The sequence below is a fragment of the Spodoptera frugiperda genome, chromosome 10 (assembly GCF_023101765.2).
Source record: "Spodoptera frugiperda isolate SF20-4 chromosome 10, AGI-APGP_CSIRO_Sfru_2.0, whole genome shotgun sequence".
NCBI classification, from domain to species: Eukaryota; Metazoa; Arthropoda; class Insecta; order Lepidoptera; family Noctuidae; genus Spodoptera; species Spodoptera frugiperda.
This window is the reverse complement of record NC_064221.1, coordinates 544,294-568,957: the sequence shown is the minus strand read 5'-3', so window position 1 is coordinate 568,957 and position 24,664 is coordinate 544,294. Positions and strand designations below refer to the sequence as shown.

Genomic DNA, 24,664 nt, shown 5'->3' with positions numbered 1-24,664 from the left:
AGTCTAATACAAACCATTCTGAACGGCTCGAGGCGATACGGTGACGATCCCTTTCCGATCCCATATGTGTGCTGAGACCTTTAATCGGTAATGTAAACATTATCGGTATGTTCGTTCATTTCGGTGGTTGTTTACATAAGCGCGGGATTTTTGACTGATAAATGATTATATAGTTAATATTTGTTTTCCTTATTGACGTTCTGCAGCATATTATTATTTTAGCATATTAATCAGATTATCGCGCTTATTAACAAAAACGAACAGCTTGTTATCAGCAGTCTGTAGCAGTTAATTGTGGGACTATATGCTTGCTGTATATTAGCCGCGTTTTCTCCACGTTGGACCACGTTGGAAGATCGCAATTTCAGTTTCAGAAAATAATCCTCACTGGTCTATAAAAATAAAATAAATTAATAATTTTCATTTGGTGTAAAAAGCCAGATTAAAAAGTCAATCTTATTACTTAAAATAAAGTATAATGTATATAGAACCTGAACTAGGTACAAGCCTTTGTTTTAGGTTTAGAATGTGCTGACATAATTAAAACATAATAATATTGCTTCATCATCATCAGTCGGAAGACGTCCACTGTTGAACAAAGGCCTCCCCCTTAGTCCTCATTAATATTGCCGATGAAACTTAATGATAAGCGTCCACAGGCCCGCATCGTACGTATCGCACGCATCGGACAGATCGCATCGCACAAACGGATTGACTGCGTCCACTGTGCGGTGGCGTTTGGATTGCCGACGCGAGTATTAGAGCAATTGGATTACCGATGTCTTTTTTGGCATCGGCATTCAGTATGGCGTCATCGGTACGCATCGCATGTAAGCATTGCCGATGAGCGTCCGTACGATGCGGATCTGTGGACGCAGTTGTATGAGTTTCTATAGAAGACAAACTAAAATTCATTGCGTGCGATGCGTCCGATGCGTTTGATGCGGGCCTGTGGACGCTTACCTTAAAACGAATGTCTATGTCAATATGTAGAATCGTAACTGCACATCATTACTAGTGCAGAAAAATAACACATTAATGAAATAAAAACAAAACAATTTCTTACACCTCACTTCATGGTAAATGAAACATAAAACAATTACTCGCTGAAATATCGAAACGATATGAATATGTTTCATTGATTAGCAATTAACTTTCTGAATTACTCATTAATTACCCACAGCACAGTTTCAGTTAAAGATAACACCAGTTAACTCTTAACTTTATAGTCGTTATGTGCAGTTTTAATTGTTAGTGAAATATTCATTAAAGTTACGTTTTTATTTTGGTGATTATATTTTTGTATAAGGAAAATGGATGCAACGGTGTCGAGCAATGAAGGGCTGAATTTATTTGAAGAGGTTTATTAGCTTCTTTATAATTTATTCGTCTATCTGCGTAAATAAAAGTAAATATACCCACACATATTTGATAGCTCAACATTTGGCCACTATCTCGCCTAGTGGCTCAAAGCAGGAGAAGAAACGGGTCGGTATTTAGTAAATCTGACAATCCTTGGCCTCACCCAGGTGGGAGAAGCCATTGGATGATTTTCCCCCCTGAAAAAAAAGCCCAATAATGTAATCAAGGAATAGCATCCTTTAGAAGTTAAGCTATGTCGCAAATGATGTACAAAATTACCTACTGGTACGGATACAATCTCTTTGTGTTCTTAATCGGAAACCCCTATTTATCGAGAAAGGCCATAAAACATCACACATAATTGTAAAACTTGTTTAAGTCAGTCAAACTGCCAATTAGAAAACTGTTGAAGGCAAATCCTCCGCTAACGTCGGTCACCGGTGACCACCACGGCGTTCAATGAGTTATTTACCTGAATAATACCGCAGGTATCCCAGCTACCCTCGAACATGGGTTACCTGGCTTCCTTCCTGACGACGCTGTGGCTGACTTCCGCGGCTGCACAGTTCGGTGGCATCAAGGACTTAACTAAGGATTTGACGAAGGGAATACAGAATGAGGTGCAGGCCGCTGTGGATCCTCTCGGGAAGACCATCGCGTTCGTCGGTTCTAGTCAATGTAAGTTTCATCATCTTTAACAATCCCTTAGAGTCCACTGCTGGACAATGGGCCTTCTCATTAAACAAGGATTTTGCCGTAACATCCACAATCCTAAAATTTTAATGTTTTTTTTTCATCTGATAGGCCAGTGGTCTGTCTCATCACCAAGGTAAGCAATCGACGCCGCCGATGGATACCCGAAACACCAGAGGCGTTACACGTGCATTGCTGGCCTTTGGGAGTTAGGAATTTCAGGATTGTTAAAGGATTCGGGACTGGGGATGATGTATGATTACTTGCGCAACGTAAGCAGTTACTAAAATGTCGAATGTTCCCAGGTTCGAATGTAAAGAAGCTGATTGGAGTGACATATGAAAACTATGCGGACTCCGGACCAGATCTAAGCAAGCTCACTCTAGTCTTCATTACAAGGTAAAAATTATGCAATTTTATATAGACATGTTTTTACCTTATACTCATATTATATTTTTAAATCATTATCAACAATGAGAGAGAGAGAGAACGCTTGAGAGTCCACTATTGGACTATGATCTTCCATTTCAAAATAGGGGTTTTATGGCACGATTAAATGGGTCACTTATCAGACGATCTATCTTTCCAGGGCCAAAACAGTCACCTACAACTTAACCCTGGCTCCTGAAGAGATCCCCCAGGAGCGCTGGTTCAACCCTGCGCTGCCCTTCAGGATCTTCCTGCACGGTTTCACGGACGACCCTTCCAAGTCCAGCTACCAGACCATTAGCTCGGCCTTCCTTGAAGAAGGTAAGTTTTGGAGACTCTTTTGAGGGCGAAAAATATTTCAATAACTTCTCCCGCCTTAGGCGAAGCGAGAGGCAATGTCAGCCTCTTACTGCCTAAAAACCACTCCGTTCCTAGTCCTGCTATTTGGGCCAGAACCCTGGTAACTCATGAGGCAGTCCACGGAGACCTAAGAGAAGCACTTGGCTGTATCAAGTCTAAGAGCCGGTGTCCACTCCCGGCCTGACACGCCGCGGCAACTCTGCTTGAAGCCAAGCCATAACCGCTGTACAAATTACTACCTTATTTTAACTAGTTTAGCAATCATAATACCTCGACACAAAGTGACACATGTATCTGGGTACAAGAAGGAAAAATACATGATCAATATGTTATGGACGTATCCTAAAGTTTATCTTATCATACAATGTACCTAATATTTACACTTTACAGATGACGTGAACATCTTGGCTCTGGACGCCAGTTCCTTGATCCGCTGGTTCTACCTGCGGTCTACTGTCATGGTGCAGTTCATAGGAGAGAGGCTGGGCTCCGTATTGGCCGCGTTAGTACCTGGTGAGTTAGTTTTTCATAATAAAAACGTAAGAAAGAACAAAATAAGTTCATAAGTACATTGAGGCTGTGACATACTCGCAGCAACCAGTTCTGATGACAAAGGTCTTTAGAACTTAGCTTAACAGATGCATCTTGTTAGTGTTCATAGAAGCAAAAAATATATATTTACTGAGACCCGAATTCAATAGTAGAGGTGACGCTAGATTCAAAAGTCATTTTGCCATTGAAAATTTTATAAGTCATAGTTCTCCCCTCTTTTTACTACATAACATAAGTTCTTTCCGTCTTGCAACTGAGCCTTACTATGTATTAACCTAATCATAGAAATAACTGTCAGATGAGATATTGTAATGACTTGTAATACGTATTTACCTGTAACATAATTATTGTGAGCACGCAATCGGAGCACGTGGGAGAAACTGGCGTTGTTTTATATCTGTTGTGGCGTCATGTCACATTGATTGAAGATAATCATTAGTCATTCCGAACGAGTCTGCCTAGAGCATTGTTATTGCTTGGAGAATACTGTTCGGTGATAAATAAGAAGATATTAAATAGTATACCTTATAAGTCGTGTAAGAAGGTATTTAATTCCTACAAATATCTTCGCGAATAAAGAATTCATAGTCTGTGTCATCTCACAATTTCTTCCGTGAAGTAGTATTCCGAAGAGCCCGTTCTTAAACCAACACAACAGAAATCAAACTCGAAGACCCGTTGTCCATTTATATTAGTATTAGTTTCTTACTCGACAAATGTGACAGCTTACCTCATCATCAGTATTATTCCCTTACAGCTGGTCTGGAAGCCTCAAAGATCCACCTCATAGGCCACAGTCTGGGTAGCCACATCGCAGGGTTTACCGCCAAGACGTTCTACAACCAGACCGGGCAGCGTGTTGGCAGGATATCTTCGCTTGATCCCGCTGGACCTTGCTTCTCCAACCTGGATATAGACCTGAGGCTTTCCAAGGAAGACGCAGACTTTGTGGACGTCATACACACTGATGCTGGAGTATATGGATTAAATGAGGCGATTGGTAAGTTGGAAATTACTTTAGGTCTTTTCGCTACTACAGATTCTCGAGACTTCTACAAACTTAGCAAAACATTGGTTAAATTATACCCTCCTCCTCCCTAGGTCACGTGGATTTCTACCCGAACGGTGGCTCTGAACAGCCGAACTGCCTGTTCCAAACATGCAGCCACAGCCGAGCGTGGCTATTGTACGCCGAGTCTGTGCTGGAACCAGACTCCTTCGTCGGAGCGCAGTGCTCCAGCTGGAAGCAGTTCATGAAAGGAAACTGCGATTATAATGACACCAGGTAATCATCATTAACAGCCTGAGGGTGGGAGTTCACTGCGGGACCATGCGCTTCCACTACAAAAGAGGCGGTTGCTAGTGAGAAAGATATACTATTCTACTCTAGCGTGGTGTGGGGGTCCACACCAGCACACCTATCCCTATAAACCACTGCCTATCTTTGTGCTCTCTTGAAACTCTTCTTACCTGGGAACTTTTAAGAAGACCCTTGGACGCACAAGAAATCATGATAAAGAAAATCCTCGTATACTCTCTTAAAAATTAACTTAATCTTATTTTCTTCTTCTCCAGCATCATGGGTTACCACTGCCCCACGGACACCCGCGGCAAGTACGACCTCCAGACCTCCGACGAGTCTCCCTTCGGCCTCAAAGAAGCAGGCCTCAAATACGTCAACAATGCCGGCATCGTCAGGAACATTAGATACTTCATCACGAAGAAATAACCTAGCTTAATAACATCTAGACTAGATTCATGACTGATTTTATGCACTAGACATCTATCGAACCATTTTATACTCTGTTCCAAGAGTCGTAGTGTTGTTAATTGCAGAAAATAGGTCATAGTGTTTTAGATATATTAATTTGCCAAAGCCACTGCGTGTTGCATTAAATTGTGATGGATTTAGAATAATAGAATAGAATTAAATGACATTTAGAAAGCTTCAAAGTGATAATTAAGATTTAATATATTGTTTATAAGCCATCCTTATGCTCGAACATAATATTAATTTAAGTTTAATATTCCAGAACGATGCTATTGTATCTAGATTTTACACAGTCATCAACATCATCATCACAGATAACTTAGTCTGATCTATTTAATTGTATAAGTAGTATCACCCTTGCTCATTGGTTGTGTTGACAAACAATATTGTTTATTCATTGGACATCGTTGCATTTAAACAAGACATATAAAATCAGTATGTACTTTATATACTATAAGGTACAAGTAAAAGCTTAAGCAATAATCAAATTATGTTTAGAATTTCCCAAGATATAAACCATTAAGACATTTCCATATAACTACAACCACTCATGGTTTACAGTCATTTTTATAAACCAAAAAAAAATACTAGTTTAAGGATAAAAAAATTCTTAAATTCATTTTCTCATTGTAAAACTGCTGTTCTTGATATACATTATTTTAGCTGTTTACTATTTAGTCGCTATACGTGTGAATCTGTAAGTGGCTCAATGTTATTATCATTCTGGTAAATTTGTATAAAGGTAAGCGGCCACACGCCTGCATCGCACACATCGGACGAATCGCATCAAAACGGATTTTTTCAGACTGCATCCACGGCAGTTTTCGGATTGCTGACGCGAGTATTAGCGATCGGATTGCCGATGCCACGGCATACCGTATGACGTCATCGGTACGTCTAAAATCCGTTGCGTGCGATGCGTCCGATGTGTGCGATGCGGGCCAGTAGACGCTTACCTTAATGTAGCTGTTGTTTACAAATAAATAAATACTTTTTCCAAAATTATCATATAGTTTAATATACCCTATTTTTTGAGGGGGAAAATCATCCAATGACTTTTTCTGCCTTGGGAGTGTCAGACTCTTACTGACTAAAAACCACTCCATTCCTTCTCCTGCTTTTCGAGCCGGAGCCCGGTAAACCCGCTAGGTAGTCCGCAGCTCCTGATCAGGCATCAGCCCTACTGGGCCCCATCTGTGGAGTTTAATATACCTAACTTTCCAGTTTTCATTAAAACTATATTCTAATCATAAATTACACATCACTATCTACAGAGCGTATTGCAAGCAATGTTAAGATTGTTGGCAATGGATCTGTTATAAGAACGACCAAAGAAGATGGATTGGCTGATCAGGCAGTTGTCATTCCTAACCCCCAAAAGGCCGACAGTGCACTTAGAACGCCCCTGGTGTTTTAAGAGTCCATGGGCGGCGCGATTGCTCACTGTCAGGTGATTTGTCTGCTCGTTTACCGGCTAATTCTATAAAAAATCTCTGTGAGGCTTTAGAAGTAGAAGCATGTCCAATGCCTAGACATGCATTCACTTCAAACTGTAGGAAAGATATTGACAAGTGTACACCTCATCAGATTTGAACCTAACATTAGCCATTCCACTGACACCCAAGATTTGTGCTGTCTCCTGCTAATAGTAGTATGATAAGACTTTCTTTGGTAACAATAAAATTTACTTCCAAGATTTTTTAATTTTTTAATGGAATAATCCGTCAAACGAGTTAGCGGATCACTTGATGGTAAGCAGTCGCCAGAAGTGCATTGCAAGCCTTTTGGGGATTTGGAATTTAAGGGTTGGTGGGGAATCGGGGTTTGGAATACTGGGATAGGGGGTAATTGGATCTCCCTAATTGGCGAAAACAGATAAAGAATATTAACGATGCATTGTCAGAAAATATTGTTATGTAACACAACAGAAGCTTAGGTATGTTTAATACATCAAGGATGAAATAAAACAATATATTCAATACCTATTTGTTTTTTATCTTTTTGGGTTGCATACGTAATTTTATAGTCTCTCACGATATTTTTCATTAATAATAAGAATTGTATCTGCCCGATTTTGCATTGTTAAGTAGCAAATTAGATTGGGGCCGAAATGAGATCCTGTTTTTCTCGTGTTTACAAAAAAATCTGTAAGTTTAAAAACTTCTCGAAGAAATGCACAATATGCTAATGAGACAGTTAACAGTTTTATCGATATTTTATGTCAAATACGGTACTTTTCTAAAAATATTGCACGAAATGCCAATTTATATTGACATCAAATAGCACACTTATTTCAAAAATTAACTAAATCGAAAATTGTTTCGTGGGACATACATATCTGAAAAACTAGTCAAGTTCTTCGCCAAATAGTTACGTGAGTAAGCCGAAAAACATAATAATTCAATCGAAACGTAACTATATCGTCCAATGGTCGATAGGCTTGTATTATCAGGTTCGTATATTTTTATACATTAGTATCTACAATTTAATATGGATTTATTTGTGTTAGTGTTTTACAATAGTCATAGTAGCTTTAAGCTTTTAAGGCAATATTATTTAAAAATAAAATCGCTGCTGTATAAATATAGCGGTTCGGTAGCGATTGTCATAAATATGTATATAAGTCCATTTATTTGTGTTCCACTCTTGTCCCTATGAACATATGTACATATTTTAATTATTTTTGACAATGCATGGAAAGTACGAATCCACGAGAAAAAATGTTTTAACATAAAATCCATTCATCCTTTAAGCCTTAATAACTTTAATAAAAAATTGGTTAAGGAAAACTTTGCCAACTTAAAGTCATTAACCCCTGTGGGTGCTATAGATAGAACTTAAATAATAGAAAACCAGTCAAACATTTTTATAATGCAGAGGTAATATGCAACAAATATGTTTCTTGTTTGTGTTGAGATACTTAACATATAATATATAAAGCCGCGGAAGATATATGCTAGTGTTGTATCTTCCGGCCAGTACCTCGGGAGCGCGCACCGGTCGCTCTAGTGACCACTCACACATACAAGTATGTACAAATTCATATACGCAAAAATTTTTTGACTAAAACTTAGTGAGTGAAATTAAAAATAAAATACTTAATACCTTAGCCGCGTTTTCTCCACGTTCGACAGGCGCTTTGAAGATCGCAGTTTAGTTAAAGGTGAATGTTCCGATCGCCAGAAACGAAAGAAGAAAACGGAATTTATTTGAAGAGGTCTATTTTTATTTGCTTATTTATTTATTCGTCTATCAACGTGAATAAAAATAAATAATACTAATACAATAATTATACATGATAATTATGTGGCCGATCGCGGAATAAAGTGCGACTACTACGTACCACACGTTTAATAAAGAGAGGAAAGAAGAAGAAATTACTCCATTTAATCCCTCTTCCATTAGATTAGTTTCCGATTATTGCAACTTCGTGGTGTTTTGGAGACAGCCGCAAGGAATCCTAACTCAACAATGTAATCAAGGAATAGCATAGATCGCAAATTATGTAAAAAAATACGATTCTTCTATGTTCTTAAACGAAAAAGCCCACGAAACCACACGAGAGTAATTAATTGTAAAATTAGTTTAATCAGGTATCCCAGCTATCCTCGAACAATGGGTTACCTGGCTTCCTTCCTGACGACGCTGTGGCTGACTTCCACGGCTGCACAGCTTGGCTTCATCCAGGACTTAACCAAGGAGGTCACGAAGAGAATACAGAATGAGGTGCAGGCCGTTGTGGATCCTCTCGAAAAGACTGTCGCCTACATCGGCTCTAGTCATTGTAAGTTTTATCATCTTTAAAAAACCTTAGAGGGCACTGCTAGACTAAGGGCCTTCTCTTCAAAAGAGGGCTTTGCCCATAATATCCGTGCTTTTAAGCATTTTTTTTTCATGATATAGACCTCGTAGACACCTGATGGTAACCAATCGGCCCCGCCCATGAATACCGTAAACACCAGAGGCGTTACAAGTACGTTGTTGGCCTTTCGCGGTTCCTTAGAAATTTTAGGAATGTAACTTACGCAGCCAAATGCCGAATGTTCCCAGGTAAACATGTAAAGAAGCTGTTGGGAGTGACATATGATAACTACGCGTACTCCGGACCAGATCTAAGCAAGCTCACTTTGGTCTTCACCACCAGGTAAAGATATCTTTAAATCATTATCATCCACTGTTGGTCTATGGCCCTCCATTACAAAATAAGGAGTTGTCGGGGGAATCTCGTCCACCAAAATTATGGCACGATTAAATGGGATCACTTATCAGACTATCTATCTTTCCAGGGCCAAAACAGTCACCTACAACTTAACCCTGGCTCCTGAAGAGATCCCCAAAGAGCGCTGGTTCAACCCTGCGCTGCCCTTCAGGATCTTCCTGCACGGTTTCACAGACGACCCTTCCAAGTCCAGCTACCAGACCATTAGCTCGGCCTTCCTTAAACAAGGTAAGTTTTGGAGAAACAAAATTACAGGTTGTTGTAGGTTAGGTAGATCAATGTGGTATGGACGTACCCAATAGTGTATCTTGTCATACAATATAATATTCACATTTTGCAGATGACGTGAACATATTGGCTCTGGACGCCAGTTCCTTGATCCGCTGGTTCTACCTGCGGTCTACCGTCATGGTGCAGTTCATAGGAGAGAGGCTCGGATCCGTACTGGCCGCGTTAGTGCCTGGTGAGTTACTTTTCCATAATTCACAAAAAATACAGAAAGAATATCATTAATAAGTTCATTATCAAAAACAACGTCTCAAGTCCCAGTGTACCCGTTGCCAATTTGAGTTTTTTACTCTACAAATGGGACAGCTTACCTCATCATCAGCGCTATTCTCTTACAGCTGGTCTGGAAGCCTCAAAGATCCACCTCATAGGCCACAGTCTGGGCAGCCACATCGCAGGGTTTACCGCCAAGACGTTCTACAACCAGACCGGGCAGCGTGTTGGCAGGATATCTTCGCTTGATCCCGCCGGACCTTGCTTCTCCAACCTGGAGGTAGACCTGAGGCTTTCCAAGGAAGACGCGAACTTTGTGGACGTCATACATACTGATGCTGGAGTATTTGGATTAAATGAGGCGATTGGTAAGTTGATAATGAGTTTTGGCCTTTTCGCTAACTACAGATTCGCAGACTTCTGTCTACGAGCTTGTTAAATTGGGAATCGGAGCCACAATAAATAGGTCGTGGACAATGATTACATCTGCACAACACTGTATCACCACCAGCCACCAAAAAAACGGAACTGTTCCAAGCCTTCTGAGTTTAATTCTACAAAATAATTTGGCTTTAACATTGCACCTCACAAACTTAGCAAAAGACTGGTTCAATTATACCCTCCTCCCCAGGTCATGTGGATTTCTACCCGAACGGTGGCTCTGAACAGCCGAACTGCCTGTTCCCAACATGCAGCCACAGCCGAGCGTGGCTATTGTATGCCGAATCTGTACTGCTGCCGGAGTCCTTCGTCGGGGCGCAGTGCTTAAGCTGGAAGCAGTTTATGAAAGGAAACTGCGATTTCAAAGATACCAGGTAATCATCCTTGACACCTTGATGATTATGATCATCATCAACAGCCTGTGGGTTAGAGCCCACTGCGGGACCATCGGCTTACGCTACAAAAGAGAGGCTTGCCATAACTTCGACGCTTGGTAAGCAGCGTTGGAGCGCGCCAGTTAAAGAATCAAGTATATCAGGGAACGCTGCTATCCGGTCTCAGGTAAATTATGTAGTAGTTTAGTCGAGTCTCATGAAGCCCGTGGCCGAACTGGGCAAGTGGAGACGATATATGATTCTAATCTGGCACCCTCACACCAGCACACCTATCTCAATAAACCACTGCCTATCTTTGTGCTCTCTTGGAAATCCTCTTACCTGGGTACTTTTAAGAAGACCTTTAGACCCACAAGAAACGATGATAAAGAAAACCCTCATATACCCTCTCAATATTTAACTAAATCTGATTTTCTTTCCAGCGTCATGGGTTACTACTGCCCCACGGACTCCCGCGGCAAGTACGACCTCCAGACCTCGGACGAGTCTCCCTTCGGCCTCAAAGAAGCAGGCCTCACCTACGCCAATAACGCCAGCATCATCAAGAACATTCAAAACCTAGTCATGGCCTGGACTGGCCTGGACCTACCTTCATATCATCCAGACCAGATTCATGACTGACTTTATGCACTAGACATCTATCAAACCAATTTATACTCTGTTCCAAGAGTCGTAGTGTTGTTAATTGCAGAAAATAGGTCATAGTGTCTTGTTTTTTTTTTTGTAGTTTTGCCCAAGTCACAACTGCGTGTGAAATTGTGCGCCATCACACATTAGTATCAGTGCCATAACATCCAGAAAATGTCAGAATGATAATTAAGATTTAATATATTGTTTATAAGCCATCCTTATGCTCAAATTTATTATTAATTTAACTTTAATATTCCAGAACGATGCTATTGTACATTTTACGTATGTACTACTATTGGGTCTGAAATAAAGAAATTATATTTTATTTTATTTATTTACACCGTTTTATATTAAGCAAAATATAATTAAACATTCTTGTTATTATTTAATCAAGTCATCGAGATATAACAACATTATAATTTATTTGTAAGTCTGTTTAAAATAACTTCTAAGACCACTCACACATTTAAATAGGACATCAATAAAATTAAATCTTCAATTTTGATAAGAAGTTATTATTAGTTACATATTAGCGGTACTTGCATAGACAAACGTCAGAGTTGACCTCTTACCTTCTCCTCCTCTTCCTCTTATCGGGTCCTGGGGTCCGAATCTGCTATGCAATACTGTCAGAATGGTCGATCATTGAGCAGTGCAAGAGGGACAGCTATACAACCTACATAGCTCCGTCCCTCCCGCACCAAAAAATGTTCGACGATTCTGACACAATTGTAATAGCAGACTAAGGCCCCTGTCATTGTATACGAGATTACCACTGTCTATGCCACTTCTTTCAATGGAGTGTCAGTGGTTGACCATTGGAAAGTCATAATGACGCCATTATATTAGTAGACTACCAAACTCGTGAAAATCAACAATTTTGAAATCAATGATCGACTATTCTGACACTATTGTAATAGCAGACTAAGGCCCCTGGTCGGGCATCATTTATATACTGACAACAAAAGAATACTAATACAATCACTTGGTAAATAAATGTTTACATTATCCAGCTAATAAAATAAAGAAATTTCTAAAAACAGATCGAGAATGTTCACGATGTATTGTCAGAAAAGATATTATATAACACAAAAGCTATTTTTAATAAAACAATGAAACTGTACACGCGTACAATATTTTGTGATTTTATTTCAGTTGCAAATAAATTATTATAATTTATTTTAGCTTTTTGGGTTGCGTACCTACGTAATGTTGTAGTCGGGTTATAAGCTAAGGATGTTATCCATTAAAATAAAAATTGTATCTGCCTGTTTTTGTATTCCTAAGTAGCAAATAAAATAAATAAAAACAAACTTAAAGCGTCGAAGAAGTTGTCCTCATCGGAGTCGTGAACTGTGAATGGCAATGCTTAAATTTTGACCAAGGCAGAAGCCAGCTTAAAAATTTGGAAATAGGTACTAACCATGAGACATGAGAGATAAATCAATGAGTCTAAATCAAAAATTAAGTACATATGTCGTCAGATCGAAAGATGAAATAAAAATGATTATTTTTGAATATTTTGTCAAAATAATTTATGTTTGACCTAGACAACTGACCAATACATCTACAATTTAATGAGGTTTTTTTTTAATTAGTGTTTTACAGTAGTTGCACTAGTTAGTCGCAAATTTTAATTTGAAAAAGCCTCTTTAATAAGCAGTAACGTAATTCCTAGGTATAAATGTGTTGTTAAATTATATACGGAACCGTTCCAACACGAGTATTGTGTACAGTTAGCAAGTTGTTTCATTACTCGTACAATACATTGCGTACTATAACTAATCAAGTACCAAACACTATGTCAATAAGGACAACTTTGTTAAAAAAGAACTAAATTTTACGCCGACATTAAATCCCTGCTGTATAAACATAGCGGTGGCTATTGTCACCCGAAATTAATGTGTCATACCTATATATAACATGTATTAAAAAGTTATATATGATATAACTTTATAATATTATATATAATATATCTCGTCGTCTTCTTGTTAACGTGGAAATATCGTCTCAACAGGACCGACCCCCGTTTTTAGGGGGTGAACTGTTGTAGCGACACAAGACAAATGACAGATGTCAGAAATCGTACATAGACAATCGAAGTAACCAATCAACGGATGACGTCATAAATCCTACATCTCACGTATGAAGTTTAAATGCGTATGAACATGGAAAGAATATTCCAACGAACAATAGTTGGGCAGAAAACCCGCCAGGAACGGTCACCTCGCCGGGTCGGTGGATCCTCGTTTCTTAAGGAATTATTGTTGTTATATCACATCACACATCAACAGCCTACAAATATGACCACTGCTGACCAAAGGTCTTTTATTGTACGGAGAAGGTTTGAATGATCGGAAACCTGAGGACTCATGATGTTTTCCACCACCGTTTGTCAGTGATGTCTAAATAATGCTAGAAAGTATAAGTAGGAAAAAGTCACATTGGTACCTTGCCTTTGGGAGGTCTTGAATCCCTCATGCCTGATCTCCCTCCGAGCCACCACGACATGTTTTATGGGACTCACCAATGGAAAGATTTTGTGAAGAGAAAGGGTATAGGAAAAATAAAATAAATGTAATAGCCAAAACCGCGAGTTAATACCAGTCATTTTTTTTAATAAAACTGAGGTTATATGCGAAAAGTATGTTTTTTGTTTGTGTTCACTTAACATATAATATATAAAGCCGCGGAAGATATATGCGTAGTGTTGTATCTTCCGGCCAGTACCTCGGGAGCGCGCACCGGTCGCTCTAGTGACCACTCACACACACCACATACAAGCATCGTAAGTACACATCTTTATACGCGTATAAGTGTAAAAAATAGTGAGTGAAATTTAAAATAAAATACAATACCTTAGCCGCGTTTTCTTCACGTTCGACAGGCGCTTTGAAGATCGCAGTTTGCTATAAAACTTGATATTATAATATCAGAAAATAATCCTCCCTGGTCTATGCCAATATGTAGTCCATTAAAGTAAGCGTCCTGCATCGCACGCATCGGACGCATCGCACACTTCGGACGCATCGCACACATCGGACGCATCGCACACTTCGGATGCATCGCAGGCAACGGATTTTAGTTTCTCTTATATAGAAACTCATACAACTGCGTCCACTGATCCGCACCGTACGGACCGCTCATCGGCAATGCCTACATGCGATCCGTACCGATGACGTCATACGGAATGCCGATTCCAAAAATCCAAGTAAAAGTAGGATCGGCAATCCAATTGCTGATACTCGCGTCGGCAATCCGAACGCTTTTTTTTAAGGGAGGAAAATCATCGAATGGCTTCTCCAGCCTTGGGCGAGACGTAAGGGAGTCTCTCAGACTCTTACTGACTAAAAATCACCACGTTCCTACACCTGCTTTTCGAGCCGGAGCTGTAGATACAGAGAAGGCAGTCTAAAAAATTAATCCGTTTGATGCCTTTCGTCAGCTACGTATAATGCGGGTTTGTGGACGTTTACCTTTAGACAGCTTTTACTCACACTTGTTTAATTACCTGAATTAGTGTTACATTGTTCTCACATAATTGAACCAAAGAAACAATGTAACCAATGATTGAATTGTGCACCTGATTGAAAAAGAGTAACCTGTGGAGTTTCTTGCTCGTTCTTCTCCATAGGAATCTACACTGTGGAACGAGCAAATAGCTTCACTAGAGGACTGACCGACTGACAGACATTTTGTTTTCTTTATACTATAATATTTGCGCTGATGTTCAACAGTGCCTTCCCGGTCTATTTGAAATAAATAATTTTGACTTTGACTTTGAATAAATACTGCAGGTATCCCAGCTATCCTCGAGCATGGGTCACCTGGCTTTCTTCCTGATGACGCTATGGCTGACTTCCGCGGCTGCACATCGCAGCCTCATCAACAGCTTAGCCAGGGAGGTGGCGAAGGAAGTACAGAAAGAGGGGCAGGCCGCTGCGGATCCCGTTGGGAAGACTGTCGCCTTCATCGGCTCAAGTCAATGTAAGTTTCGTCACCTTGAACAATCCCTTAGAGTCCACTGCTAACCTTTTCATTATCATCTCAAAGAGGTCTTACGTGACATACGAATTCATAAAATTTTAATTGTTTTTTATGGGATAGACCTGGATCACCCGATAGTAAGCAATCGGCGCCGCCCATGAACACTCACAACACCAGAGGCGTTACAAGTACGTTGCCGGCCTTTGGGGGTTAGGAATTTCAGGATTGTTGGGGATTCGGGATGATGTGATCACTTACTAAAATACCAGATGTTCCCAGGTAAAAATGTAAAGAAGCTGTTGGGAGTGACATATGATAACTACGCGTACTCCGGACCAGATCTAAGCAAGCTCACTCTGGTCTTCACCACCAGGTAAAGATAACTTTAATTCATTATCATCATCAACAGTGAGAGAGAGAGCCCGTGAGAGTCCGCTATTGGACGATGGCCTTCCATTTCAAAATACGGGGAAATCTCGTCCACGAAAATTATGGCACGATTAAATGGGATCACTTATCAGACTATCTATCTTTCCAGAGCCAAAACAGTCACCTACAACTTAACCCTGGCTCCTGAAGAGATCCCCCAGGAGCGCTGGTTCAACCCTGCGCTGCCCTTCAGGATCTTCCTGCACGGTTTCACAGACGACCCTTCCAAATTCATCTATCAGAACATCAGCGAGGCCTTCCTTAAACAAGGTGAGTTTTGGAGACCTAGGAGAAGCACTTAGCTGTATCAAGTCTAAGAGCTCACTCCCGGCATGCCACGCCGCCGCAACATTGCTCGAATCCAAGTCATAACCGCTGTACAAATTACTACCTTATTTTAACTAGTTTAGCAATCATAATACCTCGACACAAAGTGACACATATGTCTGGGAACATAAAGAAGGTTTTTTTTGTCAAAAAATCATCCAATGACTTCTCCCGCCCTAGACCAGGCGAGAGGAAGTGCCAGAGTCTTACTGACTTAAAAACCACCCCATTCCTACTCCGGTAAACCCGCTAGGTAGTCCGCAGCTCCGGATCAGGCATTAGCCCTACTGCCACCGGCCACATCTGTAGTGATCTGATGGCTCTTTGAGGCGCGCGCGGAACGCGGAGCGCCATCGGCACGGGTCTGGTTCTGGTCGGGCGGCGAGCCACCCTTGTTCGCCGTCCGCAGACCCGCACGGGTACATAAAGGTTGAACTGCTGATCAATATGTTATGGACGTATCCTGTAGTTTATCTTGTAATACAATGTAATATACAATTTATTATATTCAACGACTAATCTTTGCAGGAGACGTGAATATTTTGGCTCTGGACGCCAGCTCGTTGATCGGTGGGCTCTACCTGCGGTCTACCGTAATGGTGCAGTTCATAGGAGAGAGGCTCGGATCCGTACTGGCCGCGTTAGTGCCTGGTGAGTTACTTCCATAATTCATAATAAATACAAAAAGAACATCATTAATAAGTTCATTTTCAAAAACACAACGTCTCAAGTCCCAGTGTACCCGTTGCACATATTTGTTCTCGACAAATGGGACAGTTTACCTCATCATCAGCGCTATTCTCTTACAGCTGGTCTGGATCCCTCAAATATTTATCTCATAGGCCACAGTCTGGGCAGCCACATCGCAGGATTTACCGCCAAGACGTTCTACAAACAGACTGGATATCGTATTGCCAGAATATCTGGGCTTGATCCCGCCGGACCTTGCTTCTCAAACCTGGATTCAGACCTAAGGCTGTCCAAGGAAGACGCGGACTTTGTGGACGTCATACATACTGATGCTGGAGTATATGGATTAAATGAGGCGATTGGTAAGTTGGAAATGACTTTTGGTTTTTTCGCTACTACAGATTCCCGAGACTTCTTTCATTTTCATGATTTGAGAATTTGTTCAATTGGGAATCAGACCCACAATAAATAGGTGAATGATTATATCTGCATAACACTGTATCACCACCAGCCACAAAACAAACGGATACTACACTAACGAACTGCTGTTTGGAACAGCAGTTCGTTAGTCTAGTAGTTAGTCTTCTGAGTTTCATTATACTTAGAAAATTATTGGTTAAATTATACCCTCTTCTTCCTCAGGTCACGTGGATTTCTACCCGAACGGTGGCTCTGAACAGCCGAACTGTCTGATCCAAACATGCAGCCACAGCAGAGTGCCGCTGTTGTTCGCTGAGTCTGTGCTGGATGCGAATGCCTTCGTCGGAGCGCAGTGCTCAAGCTGGAAGCAGTTCATGAAAGGAAACTGTGATTTCAAAGATACCAGGTAATCATCATTGACATCATCATCATCCACAGCCCGAAGGTGAGAGTCCACTGCATGAACATGGGCTTCCGCTACAAAAGAGTGGTTTGCCATAACATCTGCACTTAAACAGCGCTGGCGAAGCCAGTTTCAAAGAATCAGATGTATGAAACCCATGGCAGAACTGGGCTAGTGAAAAAATATGTATGATTCTACTCTGGCACCACCACACCACCTCCACTGCCTATCTTTGTGGTCTCTTAAAAATCTTCTCACCTGGGGACTTTTGAGAAGAACTTTAGACGCACAAGAAAGCCCTGATATACTCTCCGATTTTCTTTCCAGAATCATGGGTTACCACTGTCCCACGGACGCCCGCGGAAGGTATTACCTCCAGACCTCCGACGAGTCTCCATTCGGTCGCAAAGAAGCAGGCCTCAAATACGTCAACAATGACGGCATCGTCAGGAACATTCAATACTTAGTCACGAAGAAATGACCTAGCTTTATAACATCTAGACTAGATTCATGACTGATTTTATGCACTAGACATCTATCAAATTATACTCTGTTCCAAAAGTGGTAGTGTTGTTATTTAATTTGCCAAAGCCACAACTGCGTGTTGCATTGTGTGTCATCATGCATTTGTACCAGTGTCATTACATCCAGAAAGTTGATTAAAAGTGATCATCATCATCATTATATACGCCACAAGACGCCCACTGAAGCAACCTGCATCCAGCGGCTCCCTGTGACTAATCAAGTCATCTGTCCACCTTGTGGGTGGACGTCCTACGGCGCTTCTCGGTATGTGGTCTCCAAATGAGAACCTTTCTGCCCCAATGGCCGTTGGTTCGCCATGCTATGTTCCCTGATCTCTGCCACTTCAGTTTGCTAATCCGCTAGGCCATGTCGGCGACTTGTTCGTTTGCAGATCTCCTAATTTTTTATTCGATCAATTGATTCGTTGATTGAAAATACAGCGGCAGCCAGTTGCCCAGCCGCCGCACCAACTGTGCAACTATATGTGTTACCTATATAGATAACTTATAAATTACAGAAAGTACATCCGTGTAGAAACAAAAATAACGAAATCTGCGACAATTCTTTATTATTTTTAAATAATTATACAAATCATTTATTGGCAAGACACGGCAATACATTTATTCTTTATAATCTAATTAACCTTAATTTACGATACGCATTACACTACACCCGTTTATTAAATGCTTCTTTACACATTTCTAATTAATATTACCTATAGTATATCATATAATTTCACATATTATTATGTACATATTATTCAGTAGTCAACTGCCATAAATACCACTTAAAAAGGGACAAGAAACTCTCAGCATTAAAGTCACCTAACTTTATAGGTATCAAACTGCGATTGGACTGGGCATCAGATACACAAGGTCCATGATTGTGGGCCCATTCGATACTGCAGGCAGAGAATACTACTAAGTCCCTGACTATATTGTTTATGGCAAACGAGCAGATGGATCACCTGATGGTAAGCAATTAATGCTGACCATGGACCTTCGTAATACTACAGCATTTACATGACATTTGAGGAATTTGGGACAATAATAAAATCCGATGTCCAGTTCGACACACTGTCAGGGATTCCTGGTGAACACTGAGAAGACATCCATGAAGAACCGCAGGACTCCCGGGCTCTTGACAAACCTCGTGCCGCCGTCGCCCAGCCCGTAGGGGGGCTCCTCCGCCGTGCTCAGGTAGTAGGTGCCTCGCGTGCCGGGACGACTGGCCAGACCCATCGGGCTGAGGAGAAATAGTAATGTTAGTTAGATAATGAACTGAAATATGAGCTATTAATGTACAACTGATGCCACTAATGTACCACTGGTGCCAACAATTCATTTGTCAATAATACCTTTGATATTGTCTCCAAAATGCATATTAGCATAATTTTAACAGGAATTGCAATAGCAAACACCCAAATAAAGACAATTGCGTTCAATTTTCTTTACCGCCTCCATATTTTAAGTCCCTTTATATCGCTAAAACCTTCTCCTCAGTCCAAAAATACTATACTGAAACCTCATCAAAATCGGTTCAACCAAAGCGAGATAATCGCGCACAAACATACATATAAGTCAAAATGACAACCTCCTTTGTTTAAGTCGATTAATAAAAGATAGAGACCTAACGAGCAGACGGATCACCTAATAGCAAACCATCAGGATCGCCAAGTGAGCTCGAGTGCGTTACCTGCCTTCAAAAAAGAAGTAGCCACCTAGCCCTTTCATCATGTCATCCTCACCTCAAATCTGTGTAATTACACCGTTGGTTCTGAAAAGCGTCCCAGTCTGGACATGCGACTCCGAGGAAGGCGTCTGGCTTGGTGACGGACTCCGCGAAGAGCAGCCAGGCGCGGCTGTGGCTGCAGGAGTCCAGCAGGTGCGTCGGCGGGCAGCTGGGCTGCTTGGAGCCACCGTTCGGGAAGTAGTCTACGTGACCTGGTGGATGGGAATTTTAGAAGTTTATTTTTAGAAGTTCCTCTATTTGTGGGTCCTTTGACCTTGTATTGTTCAGGAAAACACTCTTTAGAATTGGTGGAATCTCAGTAGATAGTATACAACAGGTCAGGTTACATAGAGTCTTAAAGAGTTAAAATGCTGAGTCTATCAACGGGCACGGTCATAATTTCAAGTCAAGGCTTGAGTTTTAAACTCGGTTATGTCACACCCGTCACGATCACGACTTTCTGGATGTGGTACGAGTTATAAGACAGCAAAGTCTGTCTGTTTTCTGATCCTCCCGAAAGAATTTAATTAATATCATTAGTACTTGCAACAGGATCGATCGACCGGTCGATTGCGACCATTAGTCCAGTCGATCGATCGTGGCAAGGCAAAAAATATAAATAAATAGTCAATACTGCGCAACGTAATTAGTAACTACTACACTAAGTGGCAGATCGCACAGCGTTTCGTTAGTAAACAGTAGATCTTATGTCTAATCAAGTTGGCCACCCCTGCTCTAGTTCATCCGTGCTCATGGCGCTTGCAACAATGCCGAAATATCAAAGTATAAAATATCTCAAAGAAATTAATAAACGTGGTAAATATCCCGTTGAGTTATAATGATATTGTTAGTGACTACGTCACGTCAGTTTAAAAAAGAATTTAATTTATTACAAGACTCACCGACTCGCTCAGCGATCCCATACACTCCAGCGTCAGTGTGTATGACGTCCACAAACCGAGCATCTTTCTTATTGAGCCGCAACGTGAGGTCCACGTTGGAGAAGCACGGCCCGGCCGGGTCCAACCCGGTTATCCGGCCCACCCGGTGCTTGGTCAGATTCTTGAACGTCTTCCCCGCAAACCCGGATATGTGGCTGCCAAGACTGTGGCCGATTAAATGAATGTTGGATCGACGGAGGCCCGCTGAAAAATATTTTAAAATGTTAAATGGTACAATAGATATTACAATTGTTAATTTTTTTTAAAAGTAGTGCTAATTCACGAATGAACGAAGTCCAAAACCATATTTTTTCTAAATGTAATTTACTATAATCTGTTATATATTATTTTACATTTAATGGGTCGACGTTCGGCCGCTATCTCGCCTGATGGTAAGTGATGATGCGGCCTACGAAAGATTTAATATAATACAGTTAATTTACTATGCAAGTCGAATAAAAGCGTGTCACCTTTAACGAATGAAGCCAGCAGCTTCCCGAGCTGTTCTCCAACGAGCTGCACCATGGTGGTGGCGCGCAGGTACTGCCAGCCCAGCAGCGAGCTCGCGTCCAGCGCCAGGATGTTCACGTCACCTGCAATCCGTGGTTATTAGTCATAGTAAACTCTCGTATATTAATGGAGAAAAGTTCTATTAGTTTCGAGTCACAGGGGGACTATGGTTTAGGGGTGGTTGGTGATAACGGCCACATATAACAATTAGAAGAGAGTTATCAATTAGTAGACATCTTCTAATTTCGAATAATTGGAGCCTAATAATTCCAATAATCTACCTCATAAACATTTCTAGTTCTATATTCCCTTATAATTCCTTCTTCTATATTAATAAATAATACCTGCATCCAGGAACGCTTTGCTGAGTTTGGTGAAGCCATCCTGTGAGGGATCGTCGAAGAAGCCATGGAGGTAGATCTTCAGCGGCTTGCTGGGGTCAAACCACTCCGACTGCAGGATCAGGCGCGCTGCGTCTCTTAGCTTATACTTGATATCTACTGATCTGGAAACATTTAATATGGTATGGATGGATGTAAGTAAATATGGATCTGTTAGGTACTACATATAGTGCAGTGTAAAGGATAGATTTATAAAGCAACATAATGTATTTCACAGCAGGGGCGTAGGTAGCGCCGTATCTACCGTATTAATTATACGTAACCCTGGGGCAAAGCCAAGTCAATCCAAAGCGAAACATAAAGACTTCCCAATTTTTCATTTCATTTCAGAAATTACAAAAGTCCAAACAATCAATTCCTTCTTTTTTCGCGTAAAGCATGCGTTCAAAAGTTGGCAGCTATTTTAGGAAAATTAACATCGTTGTAAAGGCTCACCTGGTGGTGAAGACCAGACTGAGGCCATTTAGGTCTGGCTCCATTCGGTTTCGGAAGGTAGCATAGTCCACTCCCAGCAGCTTCTTCACTTCACTGCCTGAGAACAGGGTGGCGTGGGTGAGTAGGAGACTAGATATTTTTTATAGTATTACATACTATGATCCTTACATATATAGCTTCTACCATCTCTTGCTTCGATGAACTAGGTTGTATCTCTAAGTATGCGATTTCTTTATTTTACCCGACTATAGGAAAGGTATTAATTAAACGACGATGTCACGCAGCCTACTCTTTGAAATAGGTAGCGGGACGTTTCTTTCGCTATTCTCGATTAATGTACGTGAGTAAACTGTGATATTTTAGTTACTTTAGTATGACTCACGATTATTCCGTCTTGGTAAACGACGAAACCTCTTTAAATTTTAGATAAATAGTAAAAACCCACTCACACTGACTAAAACCGATAGCAAACAGGGCCTTCTCTATGGGTTCTGCGATAGTGGCGATGTCGTTCGTGATGCCTTTCCTCAGCTTACCAAGCAGCGGTTCCATCATGGCCGGTACCACCGCTGCAGCATGCGCGGTGGACAGCCACACTGCTGCCACGAGGAGTAGACGCGACATTGTCGTTTACACCTGGAAATGAAGATACCTGATACCTGTTTAGGTATATACTATGTATTTAAGTGTGGGAGACAGTCATGCTTCGGCACGAATGGCACCACCGGAGTGAAACCACAGCCTCACAAAAAACCGACGTGAAACACTTTCGTGAGACATACTAAATTAATTATGTTATCGGCTTACTCACGCATTTCTTTGACGAGGAACTCGACTAGTTTCAAGCCATGCTAGAGGCTCATGTTACAGTAGCAGCGCGACAATCGCCGCGTCGTGTGTCGCAGAGTGCTGCTCATGAATATGAGTCTCTAATCTCTAATATTATAAAGCTGAAGAGTTTGTTTGTTTGATTGTTTGTTTGTTTGTTTGTTTGAACGCGCTAATCTCCAGAACTACTGGTCCGATTTGAATAATTCTTTTTGTGTTGAATAGTGCATTTATCGAGGAAGGCTATAGGCTATAAAACATCACGCTATGACCAATAGGAGCAGCTCAAGCAGAGCGGGTGAAACCGCGCAGAAGTAGCTAGTGTTTAAATAAAATAAATTAGTTGTGGAAAAATAAGGTCAATAATCTTTTTAAAGTTTATAAATATGGTTTGGATGGAGAACTGGTTGACCTGTCGGTACCATGGTATCCGTGGTATCCGTGTTTACTAAACACGTTAGATACCATTGCCGGTGAGTGCGGTGACCGGGTGGGAATTTCGGAAATCGATAAACCTAATAATAACTACTTAGCCCGACCCATAAATTACACCCAAAGGGTTTCCCTTTTTTGGCAGTGGTACCTAAGCACACGATTCACGAGACTTAAAAATAAATAACAAAATCATAAAATTGTGCAAAAGCTTTTATTTGTTTTAAATAAATGATAAATAGGTAGTAACTAAAAATATATATGAATGGGTACCTATCTAGTTGGTGGGCCCAAAATTAACGGCCAGTAGAATTGTCATTTTCACTGTTTTACAAGCGATCCTCAAGCCTGCTAAGCTTAAGAAATAGTGCTAAAATATCCTCCTCGCCTGCTTCTAGAGTAGGCATTTGTTCCACAGTGGGCTTCCATCGACCGACTATTATTACGAAATAAAGTTAGTAAATCTTTTTTCAGTTGTCTAAAATTACTCAGTATAGTAGCACGGAGTCTAGAATTGTGCCCAGTATATGGCAATAGGCTTACTCCCTATCACATGGGACTTATAACACAAATGGTGAAAAATGGGTGTACATTGTATAGCGGCATTGCGTGCCGTAATGTGCACCTCAGCTTACGCCTTCGGGGATAAAAGGCGTGACGTTGCAAGAAAGTAAATATATAGGTACCTTCTTTGTAATCGTCGATATTTTTCTATACTGTAGATGCAGTGCACACTAATGTTTAAAAAACACTAAGGACACCAGGAAATCACATCAACATCACTTCTATCTACCTGATCCACGCACTGAGCTCACACAAACTGGACTCAATCCGCCGTGTACGAATATAATATACATATTTAACGAAGATGGAAAATCCTATACATATAATAAACTGATACACTTTTCCCAATACTTAATTCTTCTATAAAAAGTCCTATGCTATGCACTTATAACAATAACTGTTCAAGAACACAATCCTAAGTAGGTGTTTCCTACTTATTATGTAATTTTATAGCCCCATTAGATGGCTATCACAATGTTTCTACACACTTAAACCATTGAGATTAGCTCACATTACTGCAGTTTATAAACACAGTATTAGAAATTGAAGGACAAGAGTTTTTAATAACTGTAATCTCATCCCATTTCAAATACCTAATGTATAATACTTACTATGATCTGCTATTTACGAGTATTTGAGAATGACATAGGCCTCAATAGTGAATTAGTTTAGCAAAACTTGTTTGTTA

At 40.7% G+C, this 24,664-nt stretch overlaps 4 protein-coding genes across 7 annotated transcripts; 3 read left to right on the top strand and 1 right to left on the bottom strand.

The window, feature by feature from the left end:
• Positions 1–1,298: 1,298 nt before the first annotated feature.
• LOC118277405 (pancreatic triacylglycerol lipase) lies at positions 1,299–6,172 on the top strand. Its single transcript, XM_050696139.1, has 8 exons — positions 1,299–1,361; positions 1,851–2,040; positions 2,361–2,454; positions 2,645–2,805; positions 3,235–3,357; positions 4,154–4,396; positions 4,498–4,681; positions 4,972–6,172. The coding sequence occupies exons 1-8, from the start codon at positions 1,314–1,316 to the stop codon at positions 5,123–5,125; spliced, it is 1,197 nt and encodes a 398-aa protein (XP_050552096.1). The 5' UTR covers positions 1,299–1,313; the 3' UTR covers positions 5,126–6,172.
• Positions 6,173–8,128: 1,956 nt separating this feature from the next.
• LOC118277403 (pancreatic triacylglycerol lipase-like) lies at positions 8,129–11,611 on the top strand. The gene is made up of 8 exons (XM_050696140.1): positions 8,129–8,195; positions 8,761–8,951; positions 9,218–9,311; positions 9,454–9,614; positions 9,727–9,849; positions 10,013–10,255; positions 10,519–10,702; positions 11,146–11,611. The coding sequence occupies exons 2-8, from the start codon at positions 8,783–8,785 to the stop codon at positions 11,342–11,344; spliced, it is 1,173 nt and encodes a 390-aa protein (XP_050552097.1). The 5' UTR covers positions 8,129–8,195; positions 8,761–8,782; the 3' UTR covers positions 11,345–11,611.
• A 2,405-nt stretch (positions 11,612–14,016) lies between these two features.
• LOC118277406 (pancreatic triacylglycerol lipase) lies at positions 14,017–18,136 on the top strand. Its single transcript, XM_035596184.2, has 8 exons — positions 14,017–14,141; positions 15,151–15,340; positions 15,620–15,713; positions 15,879–16,039; positions 16,625–16,747; positions 16,906–17,148; positions 17,429–17,612; positions 17,937–18,136. Exons 2-8 carry the CDS (start codon positions 15,172–15,174, stop codon positions 18,088–18,090), a joined length of 1,128 nt encoding a protein of 375 aa, XP_035452077.2. The 5' UTR covers positions 14,017–14,141; positions 15,151–15,171; the 3' UTR covers positions 18,091–18,136.
• A 549-nt stretch (positions 18,137–18,685) lies between these two features.
• Positions 18,686–24,664, bottom strand: LOC118277404 (pancreatic lipase-related protein 2). 4 transcript variants are annotated; one of them, XM_050696343.1, is made up of 8 exons: positions 24,588–24,664; positions 22,602–22,804; positions 22,153–22,249; positions 21,661–21,821; positions 21,277–21,399; positions 20,768–21,010; positions 19,882–20,077; positions 18,686–19,379 (listed from the first exon to the last, which is right to left on the bottom strand). In XM_050696343.1, exons 2-8 carry the CDS (start codon positions 22,774–22,776, stop codon positions 19,214–19,216), a joined length of 1,161 nt encoding a protein of 386 aa, XP_050552300.1. In that variant the 5' UTR covers positions 22,777–22,804; positions 24,588–24,664; the 3' UTR covers positions 18,686–19,213. The 4 variants fall into 4 exon arrangements, with proteins under 4 accessions (XP_050552300.1, XP_050552299.1, XP_050552301.1 ...); XM_050696342.1 differs by lacking the exon at positions 24,588–24,664 and adding an exon at positions 24,099–24,542; XM_050696344.1 differs by lacking the exon at positions 24,588–24,664 and adding an exon at positions 24,099–24,542 and having other exon boundaries at positions 22,602–22,788.

Excerpts from the sequence above, each read along its gene's own strand:
- LOC118277405 (XM_050696139.1), top strand. The coding sequence starts at position 1,314 with ATGGATGCAACGGTGTCGAGCAATGAAGGGCTGAATTTATTTGAAGAG. Across the intron at positions 1,362-1,850 it reads GGCTGAATTTATTTGAAGAG|GTATCCCAGCTACCCTCGAA; the intron begins GTTTATTAGCTT and ends ATAATACCGCAG. Across the intron at positions 3,358-4,153 it reads ATTGGCCGCGTTAGTACCTG|CTGGTCTGGAAGCCTCAAAG; the intron begins GTGAGTTAGTTT and ends ATTCCCTTACAG.
- LOC118277403 (XM_050696140.1), top strand. The coding sequence starts at position 8,783 with ATGGGTTACCTGGCTTCCTTCCTGACGACGCTGTGGCTGACTTCCACG. Across the intron at positions 8,952-9,217 it reads CTACATCGGCTCTAGTCATT|GTAAACATGTAAAGAAGCTG; the intron begins GTAAGTTTTATC and ends GAATGTTCCCAG. Across the intron at positions 10,703-11,145 it reads TGCGATTTCAAAGATACCAG|CGTCATGGGTTACTACTGCC; the intron begins GTAATCATCCTT and ends TTTTCTTTCCAG.
- LOC118277404 (XM_050696343.1), bottom strand. The coding sequence starts at position 22,776 with ATGTCGCGTCTACTCCTCGTGGCAGCAGTGTGGCTGTCCACCGCGCAT. Across the intron at positions 22,250-22,601 it reads TGCTATCGGTTTTAGTCAGT|GCAGTGAAGTGAAGAAGCTG; the intron begins GTGAGTGGGTTT and ends CCCTGTTCTCAG. Across the intron at positions 21,011-21,276 it reads GCTGGCTTCATTCGTTAAAG|CGGGCCTCCGTCGATCCAAC; the intron begins GTGACACGCTTT and ends AATATTTTTCAG.
- LOC118277406 (XM_035596184.2), top strand. The coding sequence starts at position 15,172 with ATGGGTCACCTGGCTTTCTTCCTGATGACGCTATGGCTGACTTCCGCG. Across the intron at positions 15,714-15,878 it reads ACTCTGGTCTTCACCACCAG|AGCCAAAACAGTCACCTACA; the intron begins GTAAAGATAACT and ends CTATCTTTCCAG. Across the intron at positions 16,040-16,624 it reads CGAGGCCTTCCTTAAACAAG|GAGACGTGAATATTTTGGCT; the intron begins GTGAGTTTTGGA and ends TAATCTTTGCAG.